Here is a 23,973-nt window from a genome sequence, read left to right on the forward strand (position 1 = left end):
TTCCCAGGATGATGAAAGAGGAGAGAGTGAACGTATTGGTGATCATAGAACATAGAGCATAGAACAATACAGCACAGAACAGGCCCTTCGGCCCACAATGTTGTGCCGAACATTTGTCCTAGCTTAAGCACCCATCCATGTACCTATCCAATTGCCGCTTAAAGGTCACCAAAGATTCTGACTCTACCACTCCCACAGGCAGCGCATTCCATGCCCCCCACCACAATCTGGGTAAAGAACCCACCCCTGACATCTCCCCTATACCTTCCACCCTTCACCTTAAATTTATGTCCCCTTGTAACACTCTGTTGCACCCGGGGAAAAAAGTTTCTGACTGTCTACTCTATCTATTCCTCTGATCATCTTATAAACCTCTATCAAGTCACCCCTCATCCTTCGCCGTTCCAACGAGAAAAGGCCTAGCACTCTCAACCTATCCTCGTACGACCTATTCTCCACTCCAGGCAACATCATCTTCCAAAAGTCTGTGGAATCCGGAACAGTTCTTGCAGATTGAAAGATTGCAAATGTCACCCTACTCTCTAAGAATGAAAGGGAGAGATAATGAAAAGGGGACTTGTCAGCTTTCGACTGATCTGAGAAAATAAGCAAGAATCTATTCTCAATGGGATGATAAATGGGCAGTTTGTCCAGAGTGATCTAACTGGGCATACAGATCTACGAATGGGAAATTGCGACTTATGAATTGGGTGGGACTTTTTTTTTGGAGAATATTACTCAGAGGATTCAGAAAGGGAAGCTGAAAGATGTACGTTCAAATGTTTCACAGGCTTGAGGTACAGTCTCCCACAGGCACCTGGTTAGCAGCTGTTCATTGACCTCAGGACCCCAAGAACCCTAACGATAGAGAGGAAGCCATCTTGAATCCCAGGAGACGACTCAAGAAGATAAAGGACAGAGGGTTTGGCCCCCTAATCGATCCCTGTCAAAATTTCAGGAGTCTTATCTTACAGATGAGACGTCAAATGAAGACCATCTCCTCCCTTCCCCGCTCAGTTGATGCCAACGTTTGAGGGGTAATGGTGGCCGAGACACTGTCAGTTTGTCAGAAGATTCTATTGAGTGCATTAATATCCGTTAGGGGAAGGAAATCTGCCTTCCTCACCGGGTCTGGGCCTTCACGTGACTCCAGACCTACAGGTGACATGGCCAGCATGAAATTCCCCTCAGTTCAGTTAGGGCCACACAACACCATCTTCCCAACAGCAGCGAAGGAATGGGGGTCTTGCCCAGGGCATGGATGGGTTCCAACAAAAGATGCTCTCCTCGATTTTCCGAACCGCGTCGCCTAACCCAAGCTCCCTACCCATTCGCGCACTCGCCCTCCCCAACCATAACCACATTTCTGCTTGTGGGATCCTGCTGTATGCAAATTGGTTACTGGGTTTCATCGCAACATTGGCAGCACCTCAGAACACGGCTCTGAACATCTCTGTGGGCAGCCTCAGGGCCAAGCCTTTCTCCTTTCCTCAGAAGGAGACCATTCAGTCCATCGCACCTGCACTAGGTCCTGTCACCTCGTGCCCATCTCCTGCCCTTTCCCCATATTCCTGGGCACCATTCCTGTCCAAACGGCCAGCCAATTCCCTCACGCGAACCTGCGCCCCCTCCCAACCTCTTGACCAGGCAGCGCATTCCAGAAGCTAATTGCTGACTGATTGTCACATCGGCCTAGCTTCGTTTTCTCATTTATTCACAGGGCATCACTGGGCCATTTATTTCCCATCCCTAATTGCCCAGAGGGCATTTAGAAACACAACTATATTGCTGGGGGTCTGGAGTCACATGCAGACCAGGGCAAGGATGGCAACTTATTCATAGAGCCATAGAGATGTACAGCATGGAAACAGACACTTCAGTCCAACTCATCAATGCTGACCAGCTATAGTAAGCTAACCTAGTCCCACTTGGTCCATATCCCTCCAAACCCTTCCCATTCATATACCTATCCAGATTCCTTTTAAATGTTGTCATTGTACCAGCCTCCACCACTTCCTCTGGCAGCTCATTCCATACACGTACCACCCTCTGTGTGAAAAACGTTGCCCCTTAGGTCTCTTTTATATCTTTCTCCTCTCACCCTAAACCTGTGCCCTCTAGTTCTGGACTCCCCAACCCCAGGGAAAAGACTTTGCCTATTTACCTTATCCATGCCCCTCATAATTTTGTAAACCTCTATAAGGTCACCCCTCAGCCTCCGACGCTCCAGGGAAAACAGCCCCAGCCTGCTCAGCCTCTCCCTGTAGCTCAAACCCTCCAACCCTGGCAACATCCTTGTAACTCATTTCTGAACCCTTTCAAGTCTCACAATATCCTTCCGCGAGGAAAGAGACAGGAATTGCACACAATATTCCAAATTTCCTTCCCTGAAGGGCACCAGTGAACCAGATGGCCTTTTCCCCCCAGAAATATCAACGATGTTTCACAGTCATCCTTGGACTCTCAACTTCACATTTGCTGAAATTCAAACTCCATCATCTGCCCTGTGGTGGGATTGGCAGCCGGATCCCCCGGAACGTTCCCCGGGTCTCTGGATGAACGATCGCACGATGATACCACTGGGCCTTCGCCTCCACCTGTCCGCAGTTTGTGCACCCGCTCCCTCGCTCCTTTCACAAGTGGGAACTTTTCCTCTCTATCCAGCTCCCTCGCAACTTTGAAAATCAGAGCCCCCCACCCCCCACCCTCTGTGAGAACATAGTGGCGTTAAGAGGTGCATTTTGCCCCGGTTCACTTTGTAAGAAGAGAGGTTGAGAAGTGGTGGTGAGCAGTCTGTCTGAGAGCAGTGACCATCCCTCCAAACCTTGGGGTTTAATACTGGAACAATAGAAGCAGTCTGAATGGGTGGAGTCAACCAGGATGTTTAGCATTCGCTTTCTACAATTGCTGGAGTCCTAAAGCTGAAAGTGGAAGCTTTTATTCCTTTCTCTGTAGCAAGCTAAAAGCTGGCGTTCCCTTCCACATCCTCGAATTGCATGGAAGACGATCCATTTTACTGAATTTTGCCTTGGCAATGGATGTATTAGTGAGATACTATGAGGGTTAATATTTATTATTTTGTTAAGCATTTCCATAGAGGTGCAGGACAATTCACTCTCTTTCACTTTAATTTAGCTTGTGTTTTAACTGCAGTGTGTAAATAAAGAGTGTTTTCCCTAAAGTGTGGTCGGTTGACCAATCGGGTGGTGGTTCAGGGGTTAGCACTGTTGCCTCACAGCACCAGGGACTCGGGTTCAATTCTAACCTCAGGTGACTGTCTGTGTGGATGCTTGCACATTACCCCTCTGACTGCGTGGGTTTCCTCCCACAGTCCAAAGATGTGCAGGTTAGGGTGGATTGGCCGTGCTAAATTGTCACATAGTGCCCAGGGATGTGCAGGTTAGGGTGGATTGACCAGGCTAAATTGTCACATAGTGCCCAGGGATGTGCAGGTTAGGGTGGATTGGCCTTGTTAAATTGTCCCATAGTGTTAAGGGATGTGCAGGTTAGGGTGGATTGGCCGTGCTAAATTGTCCCATAGTACCCAGGGATGTGCAGGTTAGGGTGGATTGGCCATGCTACATTGTCCCATAGTGCCCAGGGATGTGCAGGTTAGCGTGGATTGGCCGTGCTAAATTGTCCCATAGTGCCCAGGGATGTGCAGGTTAGGGTGGATTGGCCGTGCTAAATTGTCCCATGGTGTGAGGTGCATTAGTCAGAGGGAAATGGCTCTGGGTAGGTTCCTCTTCCGAGAGTCGGTGTGAACGTGTTGGGCCGAAGGGCCTTGTCTCCACACTCGACGGAAATAATTGCGTCCGGAACACAGCACATCCCTTGAGAATCAGAAAAGGTGGAGGTAGTTATCCATTTCAAGGGGGTTTCTCCCCAGTTCGTAATAGCCAAATTATCGGTCGACCTATGTGGCCGAGCAAGCACTACATAAATGCATCAGATTTTCGTTTCGAGTCAACCCCCTTCCCCCCAAAATCTGGAATATTTCAAAAGAGGAAAGTTCCCCTGAGTGGAAACTCCCCAGACACGGTGTGTGTGAGAGAGAGTGAGCAACAAGTAACCCACAAGATGCCTTTTTTTGTGAATTTCAGGAACTTGCCAGTAACGTTGGGTTCAGAGGCAGAGAAATTGGCAGCAGTTACTCTGGAGAGGAGTGGTGCCAGAGTGGGGGGGAGGTCTGTTCAAGCGCAGAGCTGTCAGGGATAGGCAGGCTTGCCTTCAGGACCGATATAAATCTCCCAGCGCTCAGAGGTTCGCACAAACCAGCCTGGGGAGCAGGGAAACATCCCAAAGATGCATCTTGTCTTGCTGCTGCTGATAGTGTGTGTCTCCAGCTACAATCCTGTTCTCATGGAGGGTAGGGCCAATTTACAATAACTCAGTTGGGTAGTCACTGTCTGTTCAGGAATGCAGGACTTACTGGGAGTGGGGAGGAGGTGGGGGATCGGGGAAGGGGAGAGGAGGAAGGGGGGGGAAGGGAAGAGGGGAAACGCGACAGGACGGGAGGTGGGGGGGGGGGGGGGAGTTAAGGGGACTGGAGGAGGAGGGTGGCAATGCCCAGGGTAGTCACTGGTCATGGTCAGCGATCAGTCAGAGCAATTATTTCCCCCCACACGTACCGACTCAGGGATGGGACCCCTACTTCCCTCCCAACCCTCCCTGTATAGCAGGGCTTCGGTCCTAGGGGGTGTTGCTGAACAAAGAGACCTTGGAGTGCAGGTTCATAGCTCCTTGAAAGTGGAGTTGCAGGTAGATAGGATAGTGAAGAAGGTGTTTGGTATGCTTTCCTTTATTGGTCAGAGTATTGAGTACAGGAGTTGGGAGGTCATGTTGCGGCTGTACAGGACATTGGTTAGGCCACTGTTGGAATATTGCATGCAATTCTGGTCTCCTTCCTATCGGAAAGATGTTGTGAAACTTGAAAGGGTTCAGAAAAGATGTACAAGGATGTTACCAGGGTTGGAGGGTTTGAGCTACAGGGAGAGGCTGAACAGGCTGGGGCTGTTTTCCCTGGAGCATCGAAGGCTGAGGGGTGACCTTATAGAGGTTTACAAAATCATGAGGAGCATGGATAGGATAAATAGACAAAGTCTTTTCCCTGGGGTCGGGAAGTCCAGAACTAGAGGGCACAGGTTTAGGGTGAGAGGGGAAAGATATAAAAGAGTCCTAAGGGGCAACTCTTTCCCACAGAGGGTGGTACGTGTGTGGAATGAGCTGCCAGAGAAAGTGGAGGAGGCTGGTACAATTACAGCATTTAAAAGGCATTTGGATGGGTGTGTGAATAGGAAGGGTTTGGAGGGATATGGGCCGGATGCTGGTAGGTGGGACTAGATTGGGTTGGGATATCTGGTCGGCATGGACGGGTTGGACCAAAGGGTCTGTTCCTGTGCTGTACATCTCTATGACTCTATGACTCTTGTAGCAGCCGTGGAGATTAAGTAGAGTTAACGTTTGGGGTCGGTGCAGAACCCAATGGCTTCCTTCCACCCCAGAGGGATTTCCTGTCTCTAGTTCCAGCAGCTCACCTGACCTTTAACCTCTGCACTGAGATACTTGCCATGGGCTGAGCGAACTCAGTGAACTCAGAAAGGCAGTCTGCGACAGAGAAGGGAAGGCTGGGGGGGGGGGGGAGAGATTTGAATGACCATTTGCCCGCCTGGTGCTTGATCTGCCCTGGCCTCCTGTAAATTCGAAGAGTGAGCCTGTGACTCAATCTGATTACAGGCCCTGAATCAGACCAGGAGAGACAGGGGCAGAAATCAGGCCATTCGGGCCCATCGTGTCTGCTCCACCATCCAATCATGGCTGATAAAGTTTCTCAACCTCCCGCTTTCTCCCCCTGACCCTTCACCCCCTTGATACTCAGGAACCTATCCATCTTAGTCTTAACTATACTCAATGACCAGGCCGCCACAGCCTTCAGTGGCAGTGAATCTCATAGATTCCCCACTCTCTGGCTGATGACGTTTCTGCTTATCTCCGTTCTTCCCTTTATTCTAAGGCTGTTCGGGTCCTCGTCCCTCTTATCGATGGGAATGTCTTCCCAACATCCACTCTGTCCAGGCCATTATATAAGTCTCAATTAGATCCCCCCTCATCCTTCTAAATTCCATCGGGTATAAACCCCGAGTCCTCAAATGTTCCTCATCTGTTAAGCTTTCCATTCCCGGGACCACTCTCGTGAATCTCCTGTGAACCCTGCTCCAAGGCCAGTGTATCCTTCCTGAGAATATGGCGCCCAAAACTGAGAACAATCCTCCAAATCTGACCTGACCACAGCCTGAGAGACACTCAGAAGCCCATCCCTGCTTTTATATTCAAGTCCTCCCAAGTTAAATCACAGCGTTAGGGGTGGCAGGGTGGCTCAGTGGGTTAGCACTGCAGCCTCACAACACCAGGATCCCGGGTTCGATTCCACCCTCGGGTGACTGTCTGTGTAGAGTATGCACATTCCCCCTGTGTCTGCGTCGGTTTCCTCCCACAGTCCAAAGATGTGCAGGTCAGGGTGGATTGGCCATGCTAAATTGTCCCATAGTGCCCAGGGATGTGCAGGTTAGGGTGGATTGGCCAAGCTAAATTGTCCCATAGTGCCCAGGGATGTGCAGGTCAGGGTGGATTGGCCATGCTAAATTGTCCCATTGTGATAGGTGCATTAGTCAGAGGGAAATGGGTGTGGGTGGGTTACTCTTCGGAGGGTCGGTGCGGACTGGTTGGGCCGAAGGGCCTGTTTCCACACTGTAGAGAATGTCATCTAATCTTTAAAAAAATCTAATCGTTGCATTTGCCTTCCGAATGACTGACTCAATTGTCGACGCCTCTTTCATTATTAGAGTATTCGGAAACAAGCTCAGACACAGTTATAAGCTGGAGCAGGAGATCTTCATATCCCAGCCAGTACAGAGCAACCTATCAATAAATACACAGACAGGGAGGGCTGGAGGGGGTTACAGAGATAGGGAGGGGCTGGAGGGGGTAACAGAGATAGGGAGGGGCTGGAGGGGGTAACAGAGATAGGGAGGGGCTGGAGGGGGTTACAGAGATAGGGAGGGTGTGTAGGGGCTGGAGGGGTTACAGAGATAGGGAGGGGATGTAGGGGCTGGAGAGGGTTACAGAGATAGGGAGGGTGTGTAGTGGATGGAGGGGTTACAGAGATAGGGAGGGGATGTAGGGGCTGGAGGGGGTTACAGAGATAGGGAGGGTGTGTAGGGTCTGGAGGGGGTTACAGAGATAGGGAGGGTGTGTAGGGTCTGGAGGGGGTTACAGAGATAGGGAGGGGGTGTAGGGGCTGGAGGGGGTTACAGAGATAGGGAGGGGGGTGTAGGGGCTGGAGGGGGTTACAGAGATAGGGAGGGGGGTGAAGGGTCTGGAGGGAGTTACAGAGATTGGGAGGGGTGTAGGGGCTGGAGGGAGTTACAGAGATTGGGAGGGGTGTAGGGGCTGGAGGGGGTTACAGAGATAGGGAGGGTGTGTAGGGGCTGGAGGGGGTTACAGAGATAGGGAGGGGGTGTAGGGGCTGGAGGGGGTTACAGAGATAGGGAGGGGGTGTAGGGGCTGGAGGGGGTTACAGAGATAGGGAGGGGGTGTAGGGGCTGGAGGGGGTTACAGAGATAGGGAGGGGGTGTAGGGGCTGGAGGGGGTTACAGAGATAGGGAGGGGGTGTAGAGGCTGGAGGGGGTTACAGAGATAGGGAGGGGGTGTAGGGGGTGGAGGGGGTTACAGAGATAGGGAGGGGGTGTAGGGGCTGGAGGGGGTTACAGAGATAGGGAGGGGGCGTAGGGGCTGGAGGGGGTTACAGAGATAGGGAGGGGGTGTAGGGGCTGGAGGGAGTTACAGAGATAGGGAGTGGGTGTAGGGGCTGGAGGGGATTACAGAGATAGGGAGGTGGTGTAGGGGCTGGAGGGGGTTACAGAGATAGGGAGGGGGTGTAGGGGCTGGAGGGGGTTACAGAGATAGGGAGGCAGTGTAGGGGCTGGAGGGGGTTACAGAGATAGGGAGGGGTTGTAGGGGCTGGAGGGAGTTACAGAGATAGGGAGGGGGTGTAGGGGCTGGAGGGGGTTACAGAGATAGGGAGGGGGTGTAGGGGCTGGAGGGGGTTACAGAGACAGGGAGGGGGTGTAGGGGCTGGAGGGGGTTACAGGGATAGGGAGGGAATGTAGGGGCTGGAGGAGAGTACTGGGATAGGGAGGATTTGTAGGGGCTGTAGGAGGTTACAGAGGTAGGGAGGGGGTGTAGGGGCTGGAGGGGGTTACAGAGATAGGGAGGCAGTGTAGGGGCTGGAGGAGGTTACAGAGATACAGAGGGGGTGTAGGGGCTGGAGGGGGTTACAGAGATAGGGAGGGGGTGTAGGGGCTGGAGGGGGTTACAGAGATAGGGAGGCGGTGTAGGGGCTGGAGGGGGTTACAGAGATAGGGAGGGGGTGTAGGGGCTGGAGGGGGTTACAGAGATAGGGAGGCAGTGTAGGGGCTGGAGGGGGTTACAGAGATAGGGAGGCGGTGTAGGGGCTGGAGGGGGTTACAGAGATAGGGAGGCATTGTAGGGACTGGAGGGGGTTACAGAGATATGGAGGCGGTGTAGGGGCTGGAGGGGGTTACAGAGATAGGGAGGCGGTGTAGGGGCTGGAGGGGGTTACAGAGATAGGGAGGGGGTGTAGGGGCTGGAGGGGGTTACAGAGATATGGAGGGGGTGTAGGGGCTGGAGAGGGTTACAGAGATAGGGAGGGGGTATAGGGGCTGTAGGGGGTTACACAGATAGGGATGGCGTATAGGGGCTGGAGGGGGTTACAGAGATAGGGAGGGGGTGTAGGGGCTTGAGGGGATTACAGAGATAGGGACGGGTGTCGGGGCTGGAGGGGATTACAGAGATAGGGAGGGGGTGTAGGGGCTGGAGGGGGTTACAGAGATAGGGACGGGTGTCGGGGCTGGAGGGGCTTACAGAGATAGGGAGGGTGTGTAGGGGCTGGAGGGGGTTACAGAGATAGGGAGGGGATGTAGGGGCTGGAGGGGGTTACAGAGATAGGGAGGGGGTGCAGGGGCTGTGGCGGGTTACAGAGATAGGGAGGGGGTGTAGGGGCTGGAGGGGTTTACAGAGATAGGGAGGGGTGTAGGGGCTGGAGGGGGTTACAGAGATAGGGAGGGGGTGTAGGGGCTGGAGGGGGTTACAGAGATAGGGACGGGTGTCGGGGCTGGAGGGGCTTACAGAGATAGGGAGGGTGTGTAGGGGCTGGAGGGGCGTACAGAGATAGGGAGGGGATGTAGGGGCTGGAGGGGGTTACAGAGATAGGGAGGGGGTGCAGGGGCTGTGGCGGGTTACAGAGATAGGGAGGGGGTGTAGGGGCTGGAGGGGTTTACAGAGATAGGGAGGGGTGTAGGGGCTGGAGGGGGTTACAGAGATAGGGACGGGTGTCGGGGCTGGAGGGGGTTACAGAGATAGGGAGGGGGTGTAGGGGCTGGAGGGGGTTACAGAGATAGGGAGGGGGTGTAGGGGCTGGAGGGGGTTACAGAGATAGGGAGGGGGTGTAGGGGCTGGAGGGGGTTACAGAGATAGGGATGGGTGTCGGGGCTGGAGGGGGTTACAGAGATAGGGAGGGTGTGTAGGGGCTGGAGGGGGTTACAGAGATAGGGAGGGGGTGTAGGGGCTGGAGGGGTTTACAGAGATAGTGAGGGGGTGTACGGGCTGTGGCGGGTTACAGAGATAGGGAGGGGTGTCGGGGCTGGAGGGGGTTACAGAGATAGGGAGGGTGTGTTGGGGCTGGAGGGGGTTACAGAGATAGGGAGGGGGTGTAGGGGCTGGAGGGGTTTACAGAGATAGTGAGGGGGTGTAGGGGCTGTGGCAGGTTACAGAGATAGGGAGGGGGTGTAGGGGCTGGATGGAGTTACAGAGATAGGGAGGGGTGTAGGGGCTAGAGGGGGTTACAGAGATAGGGAGGGGGTGTAGGGGCTAGAGGGGGTTACAGAGATAGGGAGGGGTATAGGGGCTGGAGGAGGGTACTGTGATAGGGAGGGATGTAGGGACTGAAGGGGGTTACAGAGATAGGGAGGCGGAGTAGGGACTGGGGGAGGTTACAGAGATAGGGAGGGGGTGTAGGGGCTGGAGGGGGTTACAGAGATAGGGAGCGGGTGTAGGGGCTGGAGGGGGTTACAGAGATAGGGAGAGGGTGTAGGGGCTGGAGGGGGTTACAGAGATAGGGAGGGGATGTAGGGGCTGGAGGGGGTTACAGAGATAGGGAGGCGGTGTAGGGGCTGGAGGGGGTTACAGAGATAGGGAGGGGGTGTAGGGGCTGGAGGGGGTTACAGAGATAGGGAGGCAGTGTAGGGGCTGGAGGGGGTTACAGAGATAGGGAGGCGGTGTAGGGGCTGGAGGGGGTTACAGAGATAGGGAGGCATTGTAGGGACTGGAGGGGGTTACAGAGATAGGGAGGCGGTGTAGGGGCTGGAGGGGGTTACAGAGATAGGGAGGCGGTGTAGGGGCTGGAGGGGGTTACAGAGATAGGGAGGGGGTGTAGGGGCTGGAGGGGGTTACAGAGATATGGAGGGGGTGTAGGGGCTGGAGAGGGTTACAGAGATAGGGAGGGGGTATAGGGGCTGTAGGGGGTTACACAGATAGGGATGGCGTATAGGGGCTGGAGGGGGTTACAGAGATAGGGAGGGGGTGTAGGGGCTGGAGGGGATTACAGAGATAGGGAGAGGGTGCAGGGACTGTGGCGGGTTACAGAGATAGGGAGGGGTGTAGGGGCTGGAGGGGATTACAGAGATAGGGACGGGTGTCGGGGCTGGAGGGGATTACAGAGAAAGGGAGGGGGTGTAGGGGCTGGAGGGGGTTACAGAGATAGGGACGGGTGTCGGGGCTGGAGGGGCTTACAGAGATAGGGAGGGTGTGTAGGGGCTGGAGGGGCGTACAGAGATAGGGAGGGGATGTAGGGGCTGGAGGGGGTTACAGAGATAGGGAGGGGGTGCAGGGGCTGTGGCGGGTTACAGAGATAGGGAAGGGGTGTAGGGGCTGGAGGGGGTTACAGAGATAGGGAGGGGTGTAGGGGCTGGAGGGGATTACAGAGATAGGGACGGGTGTCGGGGCTGGAGGGGGTTACAGAGATAGGGAGGGGTTGTAGGGGCTGGAGGGGGTTACAGAGATAGGGAGGGGGTGTAGGGGCTGGAGGGGGTTACAGAGATAGGGAGGGGGTGTAGGGGCTGGAGGGGTTTACAGAGATAGTGAGGGGGTGTACGGGCTGTGGCGGGTTACAGAGATAGGGAGGGGTGTCGGGGCTGGAGGGGGTTACAGAGATAGGGAGGGTGTGTTGGGGCTGGAGGGGGTTACAGAGATAGGGAGGGGGTGTAGGGGCTGGAGGGGTTTACAGAGATAGTGAGGGGGTGTAGGGGCTGTGGCAGGTTACAGAGATAGGGAGAGGGTGTAGGGGCTGGAGGGGGTTACAGAGATAGGGAGGGGGTGTAGGGGCTAGAGGGGGTTACAGAGATAGGGAGGGGGTGTAGGGGCTAGAGGGGGTTACAGAGATAGGGAGGGGTATAGGGGCTGGAGGAGGGTACTGTGATAGGGAGGGATGTAGGGACTGGAGGGGGTTACAGAGATAGGGAGGGGGTGTAGGGGCTGGAGGGGGTTACGGAGATAGGGAGGGGGTGTAGGGGCTGGAGGGGGTTACGGAGATAGGGAGAGGGTGTAGGGGCTGGAGGGGGTTACAGAGATAGGGAGGGGGTCTAGGGGCTGGAGGTGGTTACAGAGATAGGGAGGGGGTCTAGGGGCTGGAGGTGGTTACAGAGATAGGGAAATATGCGGTCATCGATCAATTTAAAGAAAATAATGAATCGATTAAGTTGAAGGTGTTTCCAGAGCAGAACTCAGTGCGACTGTTCATAATCAGGAACGCTGCAAGTGGAGAAAAATCCAACGGAAGATCAGCAATAAGTGATGCTGAGTCCGTGTTCATAGGAATAGAAGGTCCGCATCATTCAACAAACCAATGCCCGGGTTTGGAAGGTAGAGGTTAGTTGGATGATCCGGTAAAGTTCAAGTGGTGGCACATATTTTGACAGGCATTGTATTCATTTCAGATATTCCGGGTGGGAAGGACGGTAAATCCACTGTGGAACTCAGTGCAAGCAGAACAGGCAGCCTCGAATGCGGTGGGAAACAATGCCTGTGTAAAGGTGGGTGCAGACATCACGGCAAACTCGATACCACGCAATACTGTGCTCAGAAAAACAATTAAACATGGGTCACACCGGGGACCGGGTAAACATGGGGAGCGGACACACCGGGGACCGGGTAAACACGGGGAGCGGTCACACCGGGGACCGGGTAAACACGGGGAAGGGTCACACCGGGGACCGGGTAAACACGGGGAACGGTCACACCGGGGACCGGGTAAACATGGGGAGCGGACACACCGGGGACCGGGTAAACATGGGGAACGGTCACACCGGGGACCGGGTAAACACGGGGAACGGTCACACCGGGGACCGGGTAAACATGGGGAGCGGACACACCGGGGACCGGGTAAACATGGGGAACGGTCACACCGGGGACCGGGTAAACACGGGGAACGGTCACACCGGGGACCGGGTAAACACGGGGAAGGGTCACACCGGGGACCGGGTAAACACGGGGGAGGGTCACACCGGGGACCGGGTAAACACGGGGAACGGTCACACCGGGGACCGGGTAAACACGGGGAATGGTCACACCGGGGACCGGGTAAACACGGGGAAGGGTCACACCGGGGACCGGGTAAACACTGGGAAGGGTCACACCGGGGACCGGGTAAACATGGGGAACGGTCACACCGGGGACCGGGTAAACACGGGGAAGGGTCACACCGGGGACCGGGTAAACATGGGGAACGGTCACACCGGGGACCGGGTAAACACGGGGAAGGGTCACACCGGGGACCGGGTAAACACGGGGAACGGTCACACCGGGGACCGGGTAAACACAGGGAAGGGTCACACCGGGGACCGGGTAAACACGGGGAACGGTCACACCGGGGACCGGGTAAACACAGGGAACGGTCACACCGGGGACCGGGTAAACACAGGGAACGGTCACACCGGGGACCGGGTAAACACGGGGAAGGGTCACACCGGGGACCGGGTAAACACGGGGAACGATCACACCGGGGACCGGGTAAACACGGGGAACGGTCACACCGGGGACCGGGTAAACACGGGGAGCGGTCACACCGGGGACCGGGTAAACATGGGGAACGGTCACACCGGGGACTGGGTAAACACGGGGAACGGTCACACCGGGGACCGGGTAAACACGGGGATGGGTCACACCGGGGACCGGGTAAACACGGGGAACGGTCACACCGGGGACCGGTTAAACACGGGGAACGGTCACACCGGGGACCGGGTAAACACGGGGAACGGTCACACCGGGGACCGGGTAAACACGGGGAACGGTCACACCGGGGACCGGGTAAACACGGGGGAGGGTCACACCGGGGACCGGGTAAACACGGGGAGCGGTCACACCGGGGACCGGGTAAACACGGGGGAGGGTCACACCGGGGACCGGGTAAACACGGGGAGCGGTCACACCGGGGACCGGGTAAACACGGGGAACGGTCACACCGGGGACCGGGTAAACACGGGGAACGGTCACACCGGGGACCGGGTAAACACGGGGAAGGGTCACACCGGGGACCGGGTAAACACGGGGAACGGTCACACCGGGGACCGGGTAAACACGGGGAAGGGTCACACTGGGGACCGGGTAAACACGGGGGAGGGTCACACCGGGGACCGGGTAAACACGGGGAAGGGTCACACCGGGGACCGGGTAAACATGGGGAATGGTCACACCGGGGACCGGGTACACACGGGGAACGGTCACACCGGGGACCGGGTAAACAAGAGGAACAGTCACACCGGGGACCGGGTAAACACGGGGAACGGTCACACCGGGGACCGGGTAAACACGGGGAAGGGTCACACCGGGGACCGGGTAAACACGGCGAAGGGTCACACCGGCGACCGGGTAAACACGGGGAACGGTCACACCGGGGACCGGGTAAACACGGGGAACGGTCACACCGGGGACCAGGTAAACACGGGGAAGGGTCACACCGGGGACCGGGTAAACACGGGGAACGGTCACACCGGGGACCGGGTAAACACGGGGAACGGTCACACCGGGGACTGGGTAAACACGGCGAAGGGTCACACCGGGGACCGGGTAAACACGGGGAAGGGTCACACCGGGGACCGGGTAAACACGGGGAACGGTCACACCGGGGACCGTGTAAACACGGGGGAGGGTCACACCGGGGACCGAGTAAACACGGGGGAGGGTCACACCGGGGACCGGGTAAACACGGGGAACGGTCACACCGGGGACCGGGTACACACGGGGAACGGTCACACCGGGGACCGGGTAAACAAGAGGAACGGTCACACCGGGGACCGGGTAAACACGGGGAAGGGTCACACCGGGGACCGGGTAAACACGGGGAACGGTCACACCGGGGACAGGGTAAACACGGGGAAGGGTCACACCGGGGACCGGGTAAACACGGGGAAGGGTCACACCGGGGACCGGGTAAACACGGGGAAGGGTCACACCGGGGACCGGGTAAACACGGGGAACGGTCACACCGGGGACCGGGTAAACACGGGGAAGGGTCACACCGGGGACCGGGTAAACACGGGGAAGGGTCACACCGGGGACCGGGTAAACACGGGGAAGGGTCACACCGGGGACCGGGTAAACACGGGGGAGGGTCACACCGGGGACCGGGTAAACACGGGGAGCGGTCACACCGGGGACCGGGTAAACACGGGGAACGGTCACACCGGGGACCGGGTAAACACGGGGAAGGGTCACACCGGGGACCGGGTAAACACGGGGAACGGTCACACCGGGGACCGGGTAAACACGGGGAACGGTCACACCGGGGACTGGGTAAACACGGGGGAGGGTCACACCGGGGACTGGGTAAACACGGGGAACGGTCACACCGGGGACCGGGTAAACACGGGGAACGGTCACACCGGGGACCAGGTAAACACGGGGAAGGGTCACACCGGGGACCGGGTAAACACGGGGAACGGTCACACCGGGGACCGGGTAAACACGGGGAACGGTCACACCGGGGACTGGGTAAACACGGCGAAGGGTCACACCGGGGACCGGGTACACACGGGGAACGGTCACACCGGGGACCGGGTAAACACGGGGAACGGTCACACCGGGGACCGGGTAAACACGGGGAACGGTCACACCGGGGACCGGGTAAACAAGAGGAACGGTCACACTGTGTTCCGCCCCTGATCACAAGCTCCCTGGTTGAAGCGTTGCTCTCTTTAATCCATGGGCCATCTCTGAAATGCCTTTCTCCTGTAGGTGGTCTCCTCCCGTTTCACTACCGCGCCAAGCAGCCATTCGTAACGGCTGGCAGAAAGTGCTTCTGTCAGAAACCAAGCCAGATCACCAGGAGAAAGCACAAGGATGGTAAATTGTTCTTTTTCACTCTGTCTTCGGGGCTGAGAGGGAGGGTGTCATTGGTATACGTCCCCTGAGATCTGAGGGTTCCTGCGCATAGCATTTTTGACCTCCATGAGTCTGAAAGCTCCTCATCTCCGGATACGGCCTTGCCTTTTGTGATTATCTGTGATGGCTTTGTATCCCACACCCTCTAGCTCTTCAGATCTCATGTTCTGATCCCAATTCTGATATGATTCTCATCCAGGCTGTCGTTATCAGTGCTTGGGGGTAGCTCTGCCCTGATGGGAGGTTAATTCATTTGTATAAGTTAAGGTGGTTTGATAATATCCTGCCAATGTTTATCTCTGCTCCACAGAAACAGATGAGCTGGTCATTGTCACATTGTTGATTGCGGAATCTTGCTGACCTCAAACTGGTGTCCTGCATTACAGTCGTATTCAACACCCTTTCGATAGTCGATTATTCCACCAGGGGCGCTGTCGTCGACATGTGGAGAGGAATGCGGTCTCATAATCATGCGAACCACATCAATCCCATTGTTAAAGTGGGATTTGGGGATATTCGCCAATGATTGCACTATGCTCAGCACCACTTGTGACACCTCAGTCACTGAGGCAGTCCATGTCCAAACACAGCAAGACCTGGACAATTCCCACACTGGGACTAACAAGTGACAGGTCACATTGACAACGGTAGCACCATCCGGTCGAAATCCAAGAATTCCCTCCCTCAGGGCATTGTGCCCACAGCAGAGGGACTGCAGCGGTTCAGCCCCTTGTCTGCGTGGGTTTCCTCCGGGGGCTCCGGTTTCCTCCCACAATCCAAAGATGAGCAAGTTAGGGTGGATTGGCCGTGCTAAATTGTCCGATAGTGTCCAGGGATGTGCCGGTCAGGGTGGATTGACCGTGCTAAATTATCCCATAGTGCCCAAGGATGTGCACGTTAGGGTGGATTGGCCATGCTAAATTGTCCCATAGTGTCCAGGGATGTGCAGGTTAGGGTGGATTGACCATGCTAAATTGTCCCATAGTGCCCAGGGATGTGCAGGTTAGGGTGGATTGGCCATGCTAAATTGTCCCATAGTGTCCAGGGATGTGCCGGTTACGGTGGATTGACCATGCTAAATTGTCCCATAGTGCCCAGGGATGTGCAGGTTAGGGTGGATTGGCCATGCTAAATTGTCCCATAGTGCCCAGGGATGTGCAGGTTAAGGTGGATTGGCCATGCTAAATTGTCCCATAATGTCCAGGGATGTGCCGGTTACGGTGGATTGACCGTGCTAAATTGTCCTATAGTGCCCAGGGATGTGCCGGTCAGGGTGGATTGACCATGCTAAATTGTCCCATAGTGCCCAGGGATGTGCCGGTTACGGTGGATTGACCATGCTAAATTGTCCCATAGTGCCCAGGGATGTGCCGGTTACGGTGGATTGACCATGCTAAATTGTCCCATAGTGCCCAGGGATGTGCCGGTTACGGTGGATTGACCATGCTAAATTGTCCCATAGTGTCCAGGGATGTGCCGGTTACGGTGGATTGACCTTGCTGGTATGTGTGGGTAAGGTGCGTTTGTCAGGGTTCAATGTCCATTAATTGGGTTGGGGGGAATGGTTGTGGATTACTGTTCGGAGGGTCGGTGTTGACATGTTGGGCGGAAGGGCCTGGTTCCTGCAGGGATTCTATGAGTCATGTGGTGTTTTTAAAAATTTCCTTTCCACAGCTCTCTTCGCGAGGCAGCGCCAAGGGAAACGTTACTGCCTGAAACCAGGAAAGGCCGTGCACCAAGGCCAGCGACAATTCTATTGCGTGGAGAGCTGGGCCAGCTGGAGAAAGTGCGCCCCCTGTAACCCGGTCGCCCTTATCCCCACCCCCCTTTAAGACGACGCGCTGAAGCATGGGGAGCTCCTAATGCCGCCCGGAGACTCCCTGCACGGACCGTTCGGAATTCCCAGACAGCGAAGCCCACCATCCCCGGCTCCACCACCCTCCGGCCTCCCCGCCACGCCTCCCAGTGCTGGACATCCCCCAGTGCCCGCTCTGAGGGAGTGCAGCACTTGCCCAAGTCTCTCCCACCTCACCCTAACACCAGGATGCAAAAAAAAAATCCACAGTTCGCTCTCTTCCGAAACGGACATGAAAATGGCTGGGGAGGAGACGGGGGTGGGGGCTTCTCCCTCCAGCGAACCGTGAATCAAGTATCCCTCTCCCGGAAAGTTGAAAAGGAAAAACACATGGGCGCATGGTTTCCCGGCATTGGTGGGATCTTGCTGTGCAGCGTGGTCCCACCTCCCGACAGAGACCCTGTGCAAAGTTTGACCCTTACGAAATGGACCGTTCAAAGTTGAGCCCTTCCTGTTTACGGTGACCATCACGAGCAAAGGTCCCCGATTCCCGGGGCAGCGTCATCATTTTCTGGAAAGTTCTCCTCAGAACATTCGTCCATTTTCTCCCCCCCCCCCGCCACCCTCTGTCACTGTCAGCTACGATCTAGCCAGCGAAAACCTTTTTACGTGGAGATTTCCCTCGCCAACTCCACTGGGAGACGTTCCCAAGGTGTAGGTGGGATTTGACTCCAACTCTCCTGACCCAGAAGTAGAGTCATTACCCGTCTTCCACCTGAGAAATTCTGGTATGACTGAGTCAAACACACTCTACTCCATCTCCCAACCCTTTGTTTTGAGTTTGTTATAACCAACTAACACCTCGACGCATGCCAGGAATGAGTGAATCCGCTCCAGAGGAATTGCTAGACAGACTAGGCCGGGATCCTCTGGTGACTAGAAGAGTCAGGGGTGACTTTTGTTATGGACTAGGCCAGACCACTCAAAACATTCTTAAGCAGGCAGCCCAGATCATAACTTTGCAAATTGTTTCAGTAAAATAACCCGGAGTAAGTTAGCTAGGTTGGCCACCAGGTTTTAAAACAGAGAAAAATCTTTAGATTCGTTTTTTTTTAGATTAGATTCCCGACAGTGTGGAAACAGGCCCTTCGGCCCAACCAGTCCACACTTATTCACGGAATGAAACGCAAAGAACCCTTATAGAACCCAGTCACCCCAAACTCAAACTGAACAGTCCCAATAAACAAACCCCTTTAAACACAGTGAAAATGCAACAAAGGTTTACAGGTCGAGGGTAGAAGGACAGAGAGTTTAGCAGCCTGTTTCCACACAGCCCACTGCTGAACTGACTCAAACAAAACTCCAGTTTCTAGGGCTGACTACTCCTCTTTCATTATAAAGTTCACTATCAAAACATGACCACTTTGGCTTGAGGTCTCATCGGTTTAACACATGAGCAGGAGGCCTCTCAAAATCCTTTCTCATCTCTGCACCAAACTGGCCACCTCTGGGCTGGGAGCTAGTTTACGATCCCTCTGAAAACAAAACCAAGTGCCATTGAGAAAAGAAGCGGCTTTGTGACACTTTATTAAAACAGATCGGCTCCTGAGGGACACCTGACTGGCTGGCAGTGGAGAGAATGTTGGGAGAAGCCGAAACAAAGGCATTCCTGGTCAAAATCAAGGGGGCGGCCATTTTAACCAGAGCTGAGGGAGCATTTTCCTTTCTCTGAGAGGCGTTGTGAGTCTTTGGAATATCCCGTCCTCCATAGGCCGTGGATGGAGAAACTTTAAGCGCTTTGAAGGGAGAGGTAGATCGAATCTCAACGACCAATCAGAAGCGAGGAATTGTTGGCAGGGAAGGATGTACGGTGGAGATGTAGGAATGGAGACCTGATGTTGAAATCAGATCAAATGCGATCTCATTGAAGGGCACAGCGGGTTTGACGAGTACATCCAATTGTTACAGAGCTAGGAGGATTCCGACCTGTCTCCCTTTGAACCCCCCCATTTTTCTAAAACGCCTCCACAGGATCACTCTCCCATCGTCCCTGCCCAGCCCACGGTAATCCAACCAGATTTTGAGCTCTCAGCCACTTCAGGATCTCTCTGGTGGATCCATGGCTCACCCCTTCCATAAGGCCAGACTGGACTAAGTTCTTAAATTGGCATTGTGTTGTCTGTTATGGCTCCGTGGTTCGCACTACTACCTCACGAAGCTAGGAACCCAGATTCGATTCCACCCTTAGGCGACTGTCTGTGTGGAGTTTGCACATTCTCCCCGTGTCGGCGTGGGTTTCATCACGGTTCTCCGGTTTCCTCCCACAATCCAAAGATGTGCAGGTTAGGGTGGATTGGCCATGCTAAATTGTCCCGTAGTGCCCAGGGATGTGTAGGTTAGGGTGGATTGGCCATGCTAAATTGTCCCATAGTGTCCAGGGATGTGCAGGTTAGGGTGGATTGGCCATGCTAAATTGTCCCATAGTGCCCAGGGATGTGCAGGTTAGGGTGGATTGGCCATGCTAAATTGTCCCATAGTGTCCAGGGATGTGCAGGTTAGGGTGGATTGGCCATGCTAAATTGTCCCATAGTGTCCAGGGATGTGCAGGTTTGGGTGGATTGGCCATGCTAAATTGTCCCATAGTGTCCAGGGATGTGCAGGTTAGGGTGGATTGGCCATGCTAAATTGTCCCATAATACCCAGGGATGTGTAAGTTAGGGTGGATTGGCCATGCTAAATTGTCCCATAGTGCCCAGGGATGTGCAGGTTAGGGTGGATTGGCCATGCTAAATTGTCCCATAGTGCCCAGGGATGTGCAGGTTAGGGTGGATTGGCCGTGCTAAATTGTCCCATAGTGCCCAGGGATGTGCAGGTTAGGGTGGATTGGCCATGCTAAATTGTCCCACAGTGCCCAGGGATGTGCAGGTTAGGGTGGATTGGCCATGCTAAATTGTCCCATAGTGTCCAGATATGTGCAGGTTAGGGTGGATTGGCCGTGCTAAATTGTCCGATAGTGCCCAGGAATGTGTAGGTTAGGGTGGATTTGCCGTGCTAAATTGTCCCATAGTGCCCAGGGATGTGCAGGTTAGGGTGGATTGGCCATGCTAAATTGTCCCATAGTGTCCAGGGATGTGCAGGTTAGGGTGGATTGGCCGTGCTAAATTGTCCCATAGTGTCCAGGGATGTGCAGGTTCGGGTGGATTTGCCATGCTGAATTGTCCCACAGTGCCCAGGGATGTGCAGGTTCGGGTGGATTTGCCGTGCTAAATTACCTATGGTGTGCAGGAATGTGTCGGTTAGGTGCATTAGTCAGCAGTAAATGTAGGGAAATTAGTTTGGGGGGGGTTACTCTTTGGATGGTCAGTGTGGGCCTGTTGGGCCAAATGGCCTGTTTACGTACTGTAGGAATTCTATTTGATTCTAAACCTCAGGAACCTGAGGATCTCGGCATGTCCCTCATGGCTCTCACCAATTTTTATAGATGCACCACAGAGAGCATTCTATCTGGATACATCACAGTTTGGTATTACAACTGCTCTGTCCAGGACTGTAAAAAACTGCTGAAAGTTGTAAACATAGCCCAGGCCATCACACTAACCAACCTTCCATCCATTGACCTCCATCTTTAATTCTCAGTCAGGCAGCCAACGTCATGAAAGACCCCCCCTACCCTATTCTAATCTCCTCCAACCTCTTCTCTCGGGTAGAAGATACCAAAGTTTAAAGTCGGTGCCAACAGATTTGAGAACAGCTTCTTCCCCGCTGTTATTGCCCTTCTGAATGGACCCCTCAAATTTAACTTAGATCCTGTTCTCTGCAGCCATAACCCGCTCTGTTCTCCTACCCCAATGCCCTTTCTACTGCACGATCTGTCTGTACTGCAGGCAAAACAAAACTTTTCACTGCTCTTGGATACATGTGACAGTGATAAAATAAACCACATCAACCTGAAAGTAGCAACTCCAGATAGGTATCCAACAAAGACTATGGCCAAGCCTTCTGATCTGCTTGAATGCTAGTGTTGGGTCTAGCCCCTAGATAGGAGCATTCTGTTGCACAGGGAGAGTCCTCGCTATCAGTTCACAGTAAAGAGCCTTTTCCCACCAATGTCATCGAATAGGGCACAGGATGTAAATCGGTGCATTTGTCGGGGTCCCTGCACAGGGCAGGAGTCTTAACCAAAGTAAAACGGAGGGGAATCAAGGGGTATTTCTGATCGTCCCTGTCCCCAAAGCCCAAATTGATAAAGAGGGGCAAAGAGACGCCTTACTGTTTCTAATGGAAGGGAAGGGCTGGATTCCCGTCTGTATCATGTTGGCCAGTGTGGGGGTACCTTTCGCTACCTTCACTGGAACGGATGTCAATTTATTCTCTCTGTGGATTTCGATGTGGCCATCAAAGCCCAGAATCGGCTGCTCATCGCTGGTGGCCCTTTGCGAGTTCAGCAGTCATTCAGTTGGCACAACTTTGACCCATCAAAGAGTCAGACAACACAGTACCAACTTCAAATGGCACACTGGTTTCTGTCATCTCTCTGTGGGATGTGCGTCCCACTTGCTAGGCCAGCGATTACTGGCAATCCCTAGTTGCCCCAGAGGGCAATTAAGAGTCAACTACATCACTATGGGCCTGGAGTCACGTCTAGGCCAGACCGAGTAAGGGTGGCAGATTTCCTTCCCAAATTTAAATATTCACCAACCAGTTGTGCGTTAAACAATCAGAAATGGTTCCTATTTCTGTTGGAATTAAACTTTTACCATCCGCCATTGTGGGATTTGAACTCATAACCACAGAATATTACCCTGAATTATTAGTCCAATGGCAGCACCACTGCCTGCTGTGTGAGAGACCCCTGGTTTCTCAATGAGGCCTCCATGCCATTGCTTCAGATGCTTGTGCTAAGAAAATAAATATACCTAATGTCCAATATCTACCACAAGAGCACTATCCATTAAAGAATTTTTCATTTATTTGTTAATCAATTGCAAACTATGTCTTGCTGTTCTGATGGAAAGTATATAGCTCATGTATATTTTAATGCCACTTAGTTTGGATTTTTGGATTTTGAACTAGTGGCATCTGGGATTAAATGATTAACTTGCCAGTATTTCTGTGGCCATTGTGATTGCATTTAAAATATCATGTGAGAGACAGACTTAGCGGAGTGCAATGGGTGTTTTATTTTCATTGGCTGAGTTTTAAGATGTAGCTTTAAAGGTCTGGTAATTACTTAATTCTTGGCTCAGAAAGAACACATTGGATTGAAGAAAAACCTTTTTGGCTTTAAGTTTCCAGCAGACTTGGCTGAAGCTGGAGCTGCTGCTAAAGAAGGGAGATGGGTGTAGTACAGTTAAGAAATGGTGTAGGGAAATTAACTTGAATGTACTAGACTAGAGGTATTTGGTTGAAATCCTGAATCAGTTCTACGAAGCTGAGAAAATCTAAGCTCGCAAGGAAGAGGCTATCAACGTCTCTGTGCCAACAATTGGAAGCCAGAGTTAAATCAAACGCTATGAGTGATTGAGTGGGGAATTTTCTCTAGTATTTGAGTGTGTATTGGAGTACTGCTGGGATTAATGGGGTTTAATTTTATTGCATATTGATAGCTTAACTATGTGTAACTTTGTTTACTGTATGTTAGTTTTGCAATAATAAAGTCCTGCTCTTTGATTCAAACCCAGTCTCCAGCACTGTGTGCTCAGGTGTGGGAAAACCTCATAAATAAACTCTCAAGCCACATTCTCACCTGCGATTGGACATACCAAAAATAATATCTGGGATCATAACAATGTGGTTTAGGAGTGTTTTTGAAGAGAGAGAGAGAGAGACAGATAATTATGATATCAACTCTGCACAGATTCCACAATTGAAACTAAACTCTGTTGTAGAACTGAGACCTCAGGGGTTCAGGGACATAATTCTTTGAAATTTACATCACAGGGTGGTTAAGAAGGCACAGGCACGCTTACCTTCATCAGAACTTACAATCGCTATAGTGAGGAAACACAGCCTTTGGCCCAATAGGTCCACACAGATCCTTCGATCAGTAACCCACCCACCTCCACCCCTACTCGATATTTCCCCCTGACTAATGCACCTAACATACACATCTCTGAACACGAAGGGAAAATATAGCATGGCCAATCCACCCTAGCCTGTACATCCCTGGGCACTATGGGACAATTTCGCACAGCCAATCCACCCGAACCTGCACATCCCTGGACACTATGGGACAATTTAGCACGGCCAATCCACCCTAACCTGCACATCTCTGGACACAATGGGACAATTTAGCATGGCCAATCCACCCTAACCTGCACATCCCTGGGCCCTATGGGACAATTTAGCATGGGCAATCCACCCTAACCTGCACATCTCTGGACACAATGGGACAATTTAGCATGGCCAATCCATCTTAACCTGCACAACCCTGAACACGATGGGGCAATTTATCATGGCCAATCCACCCTAACCTGCACATCCCTGGGCACTATGGGACAATTTAGCATGGGCAATCCACCCAAACCTGTACATCCCTGGACACTATGGGACAATTTAGCATGGCCAGTCCACCATAACCTGCACATCCCTGGGCACTATGGGACAATTTAGCATGGCCAATCCACCCTAACCTACACATCCCTGGACACTATGGGACAATATAG

At 53.6% G+C, this 23,973-nt stretch overlaps 1 protein-coding gene across 1 annotated transcript; it reads left to right on the plus strand.

Annotated features, from left to right (window-relative positions):
* Positions 1-4,289: 4,289 nt before the first annotated feature.
* LOC148139008 (uncharacterized) lies at positions 4,290-18,528 on the plus strand. Its single transcript, XM_087980997.1, has 4 exons — positions 4,290-4,369; positions 12,072-12,167; positions 15,367-15,474; positions 17,188-18,528. The coding sequence occupies exons 1-4, from the start codon at positions 4,306-4,308 to the stop codon at positions 17,343-17,345; spliced, it is 426 nt and encodes a 141-aa protein (XP_087837123.1). The 5' UTR covers positions 4,290-4,305; the 3' UTR covers positions 17,346-18,528.
* The last annotated feature ends 5,445 nt before the right edge of the window (positions 18,529-23,973 follow it).

This window comes from Chiloscyllium plagiosum, unplaced genomic scaffold (genome assembly GCF_037043375.1).
Source record: "Chiloscyllium plagiosum isolate Xiang-an unplaced genomic scaffold, Cpla_swu_hap1 HiC_scaffold_38, whole genome shotgun sequence".
Lineage (NCBI taxonomy): Eukaryota > Metazoa > Chordata > Chondrichthyes > Orectolobiformes > Hemiscylliidae > Chiloscyllium > Chiloscyllium plagiosum.

Coding starts and splice junctions, on each gene's coding strand:
- LOC148139008 (XM_087980997.1), top strand. CDS start 4,306: ATGCATCTTGTCTTGCTGCTGCTGATAGTGTGTGTCTCCAGCTACAAT. Junction 4,370..12,071: donor CAATCCTGTTCTCATGGAGG/GTAGGGCCAATT, acceptor TATTCATTTCAG/ATATTCCGGGTGGGAAGGAC. Junction 15,475..17,187: donor CAGGAGAAAGCACAAGGATG/GTAAATTGTTCT, acceptor TCCTTTCCACAG/CTCTCTTCGCGAGGCAGCGC.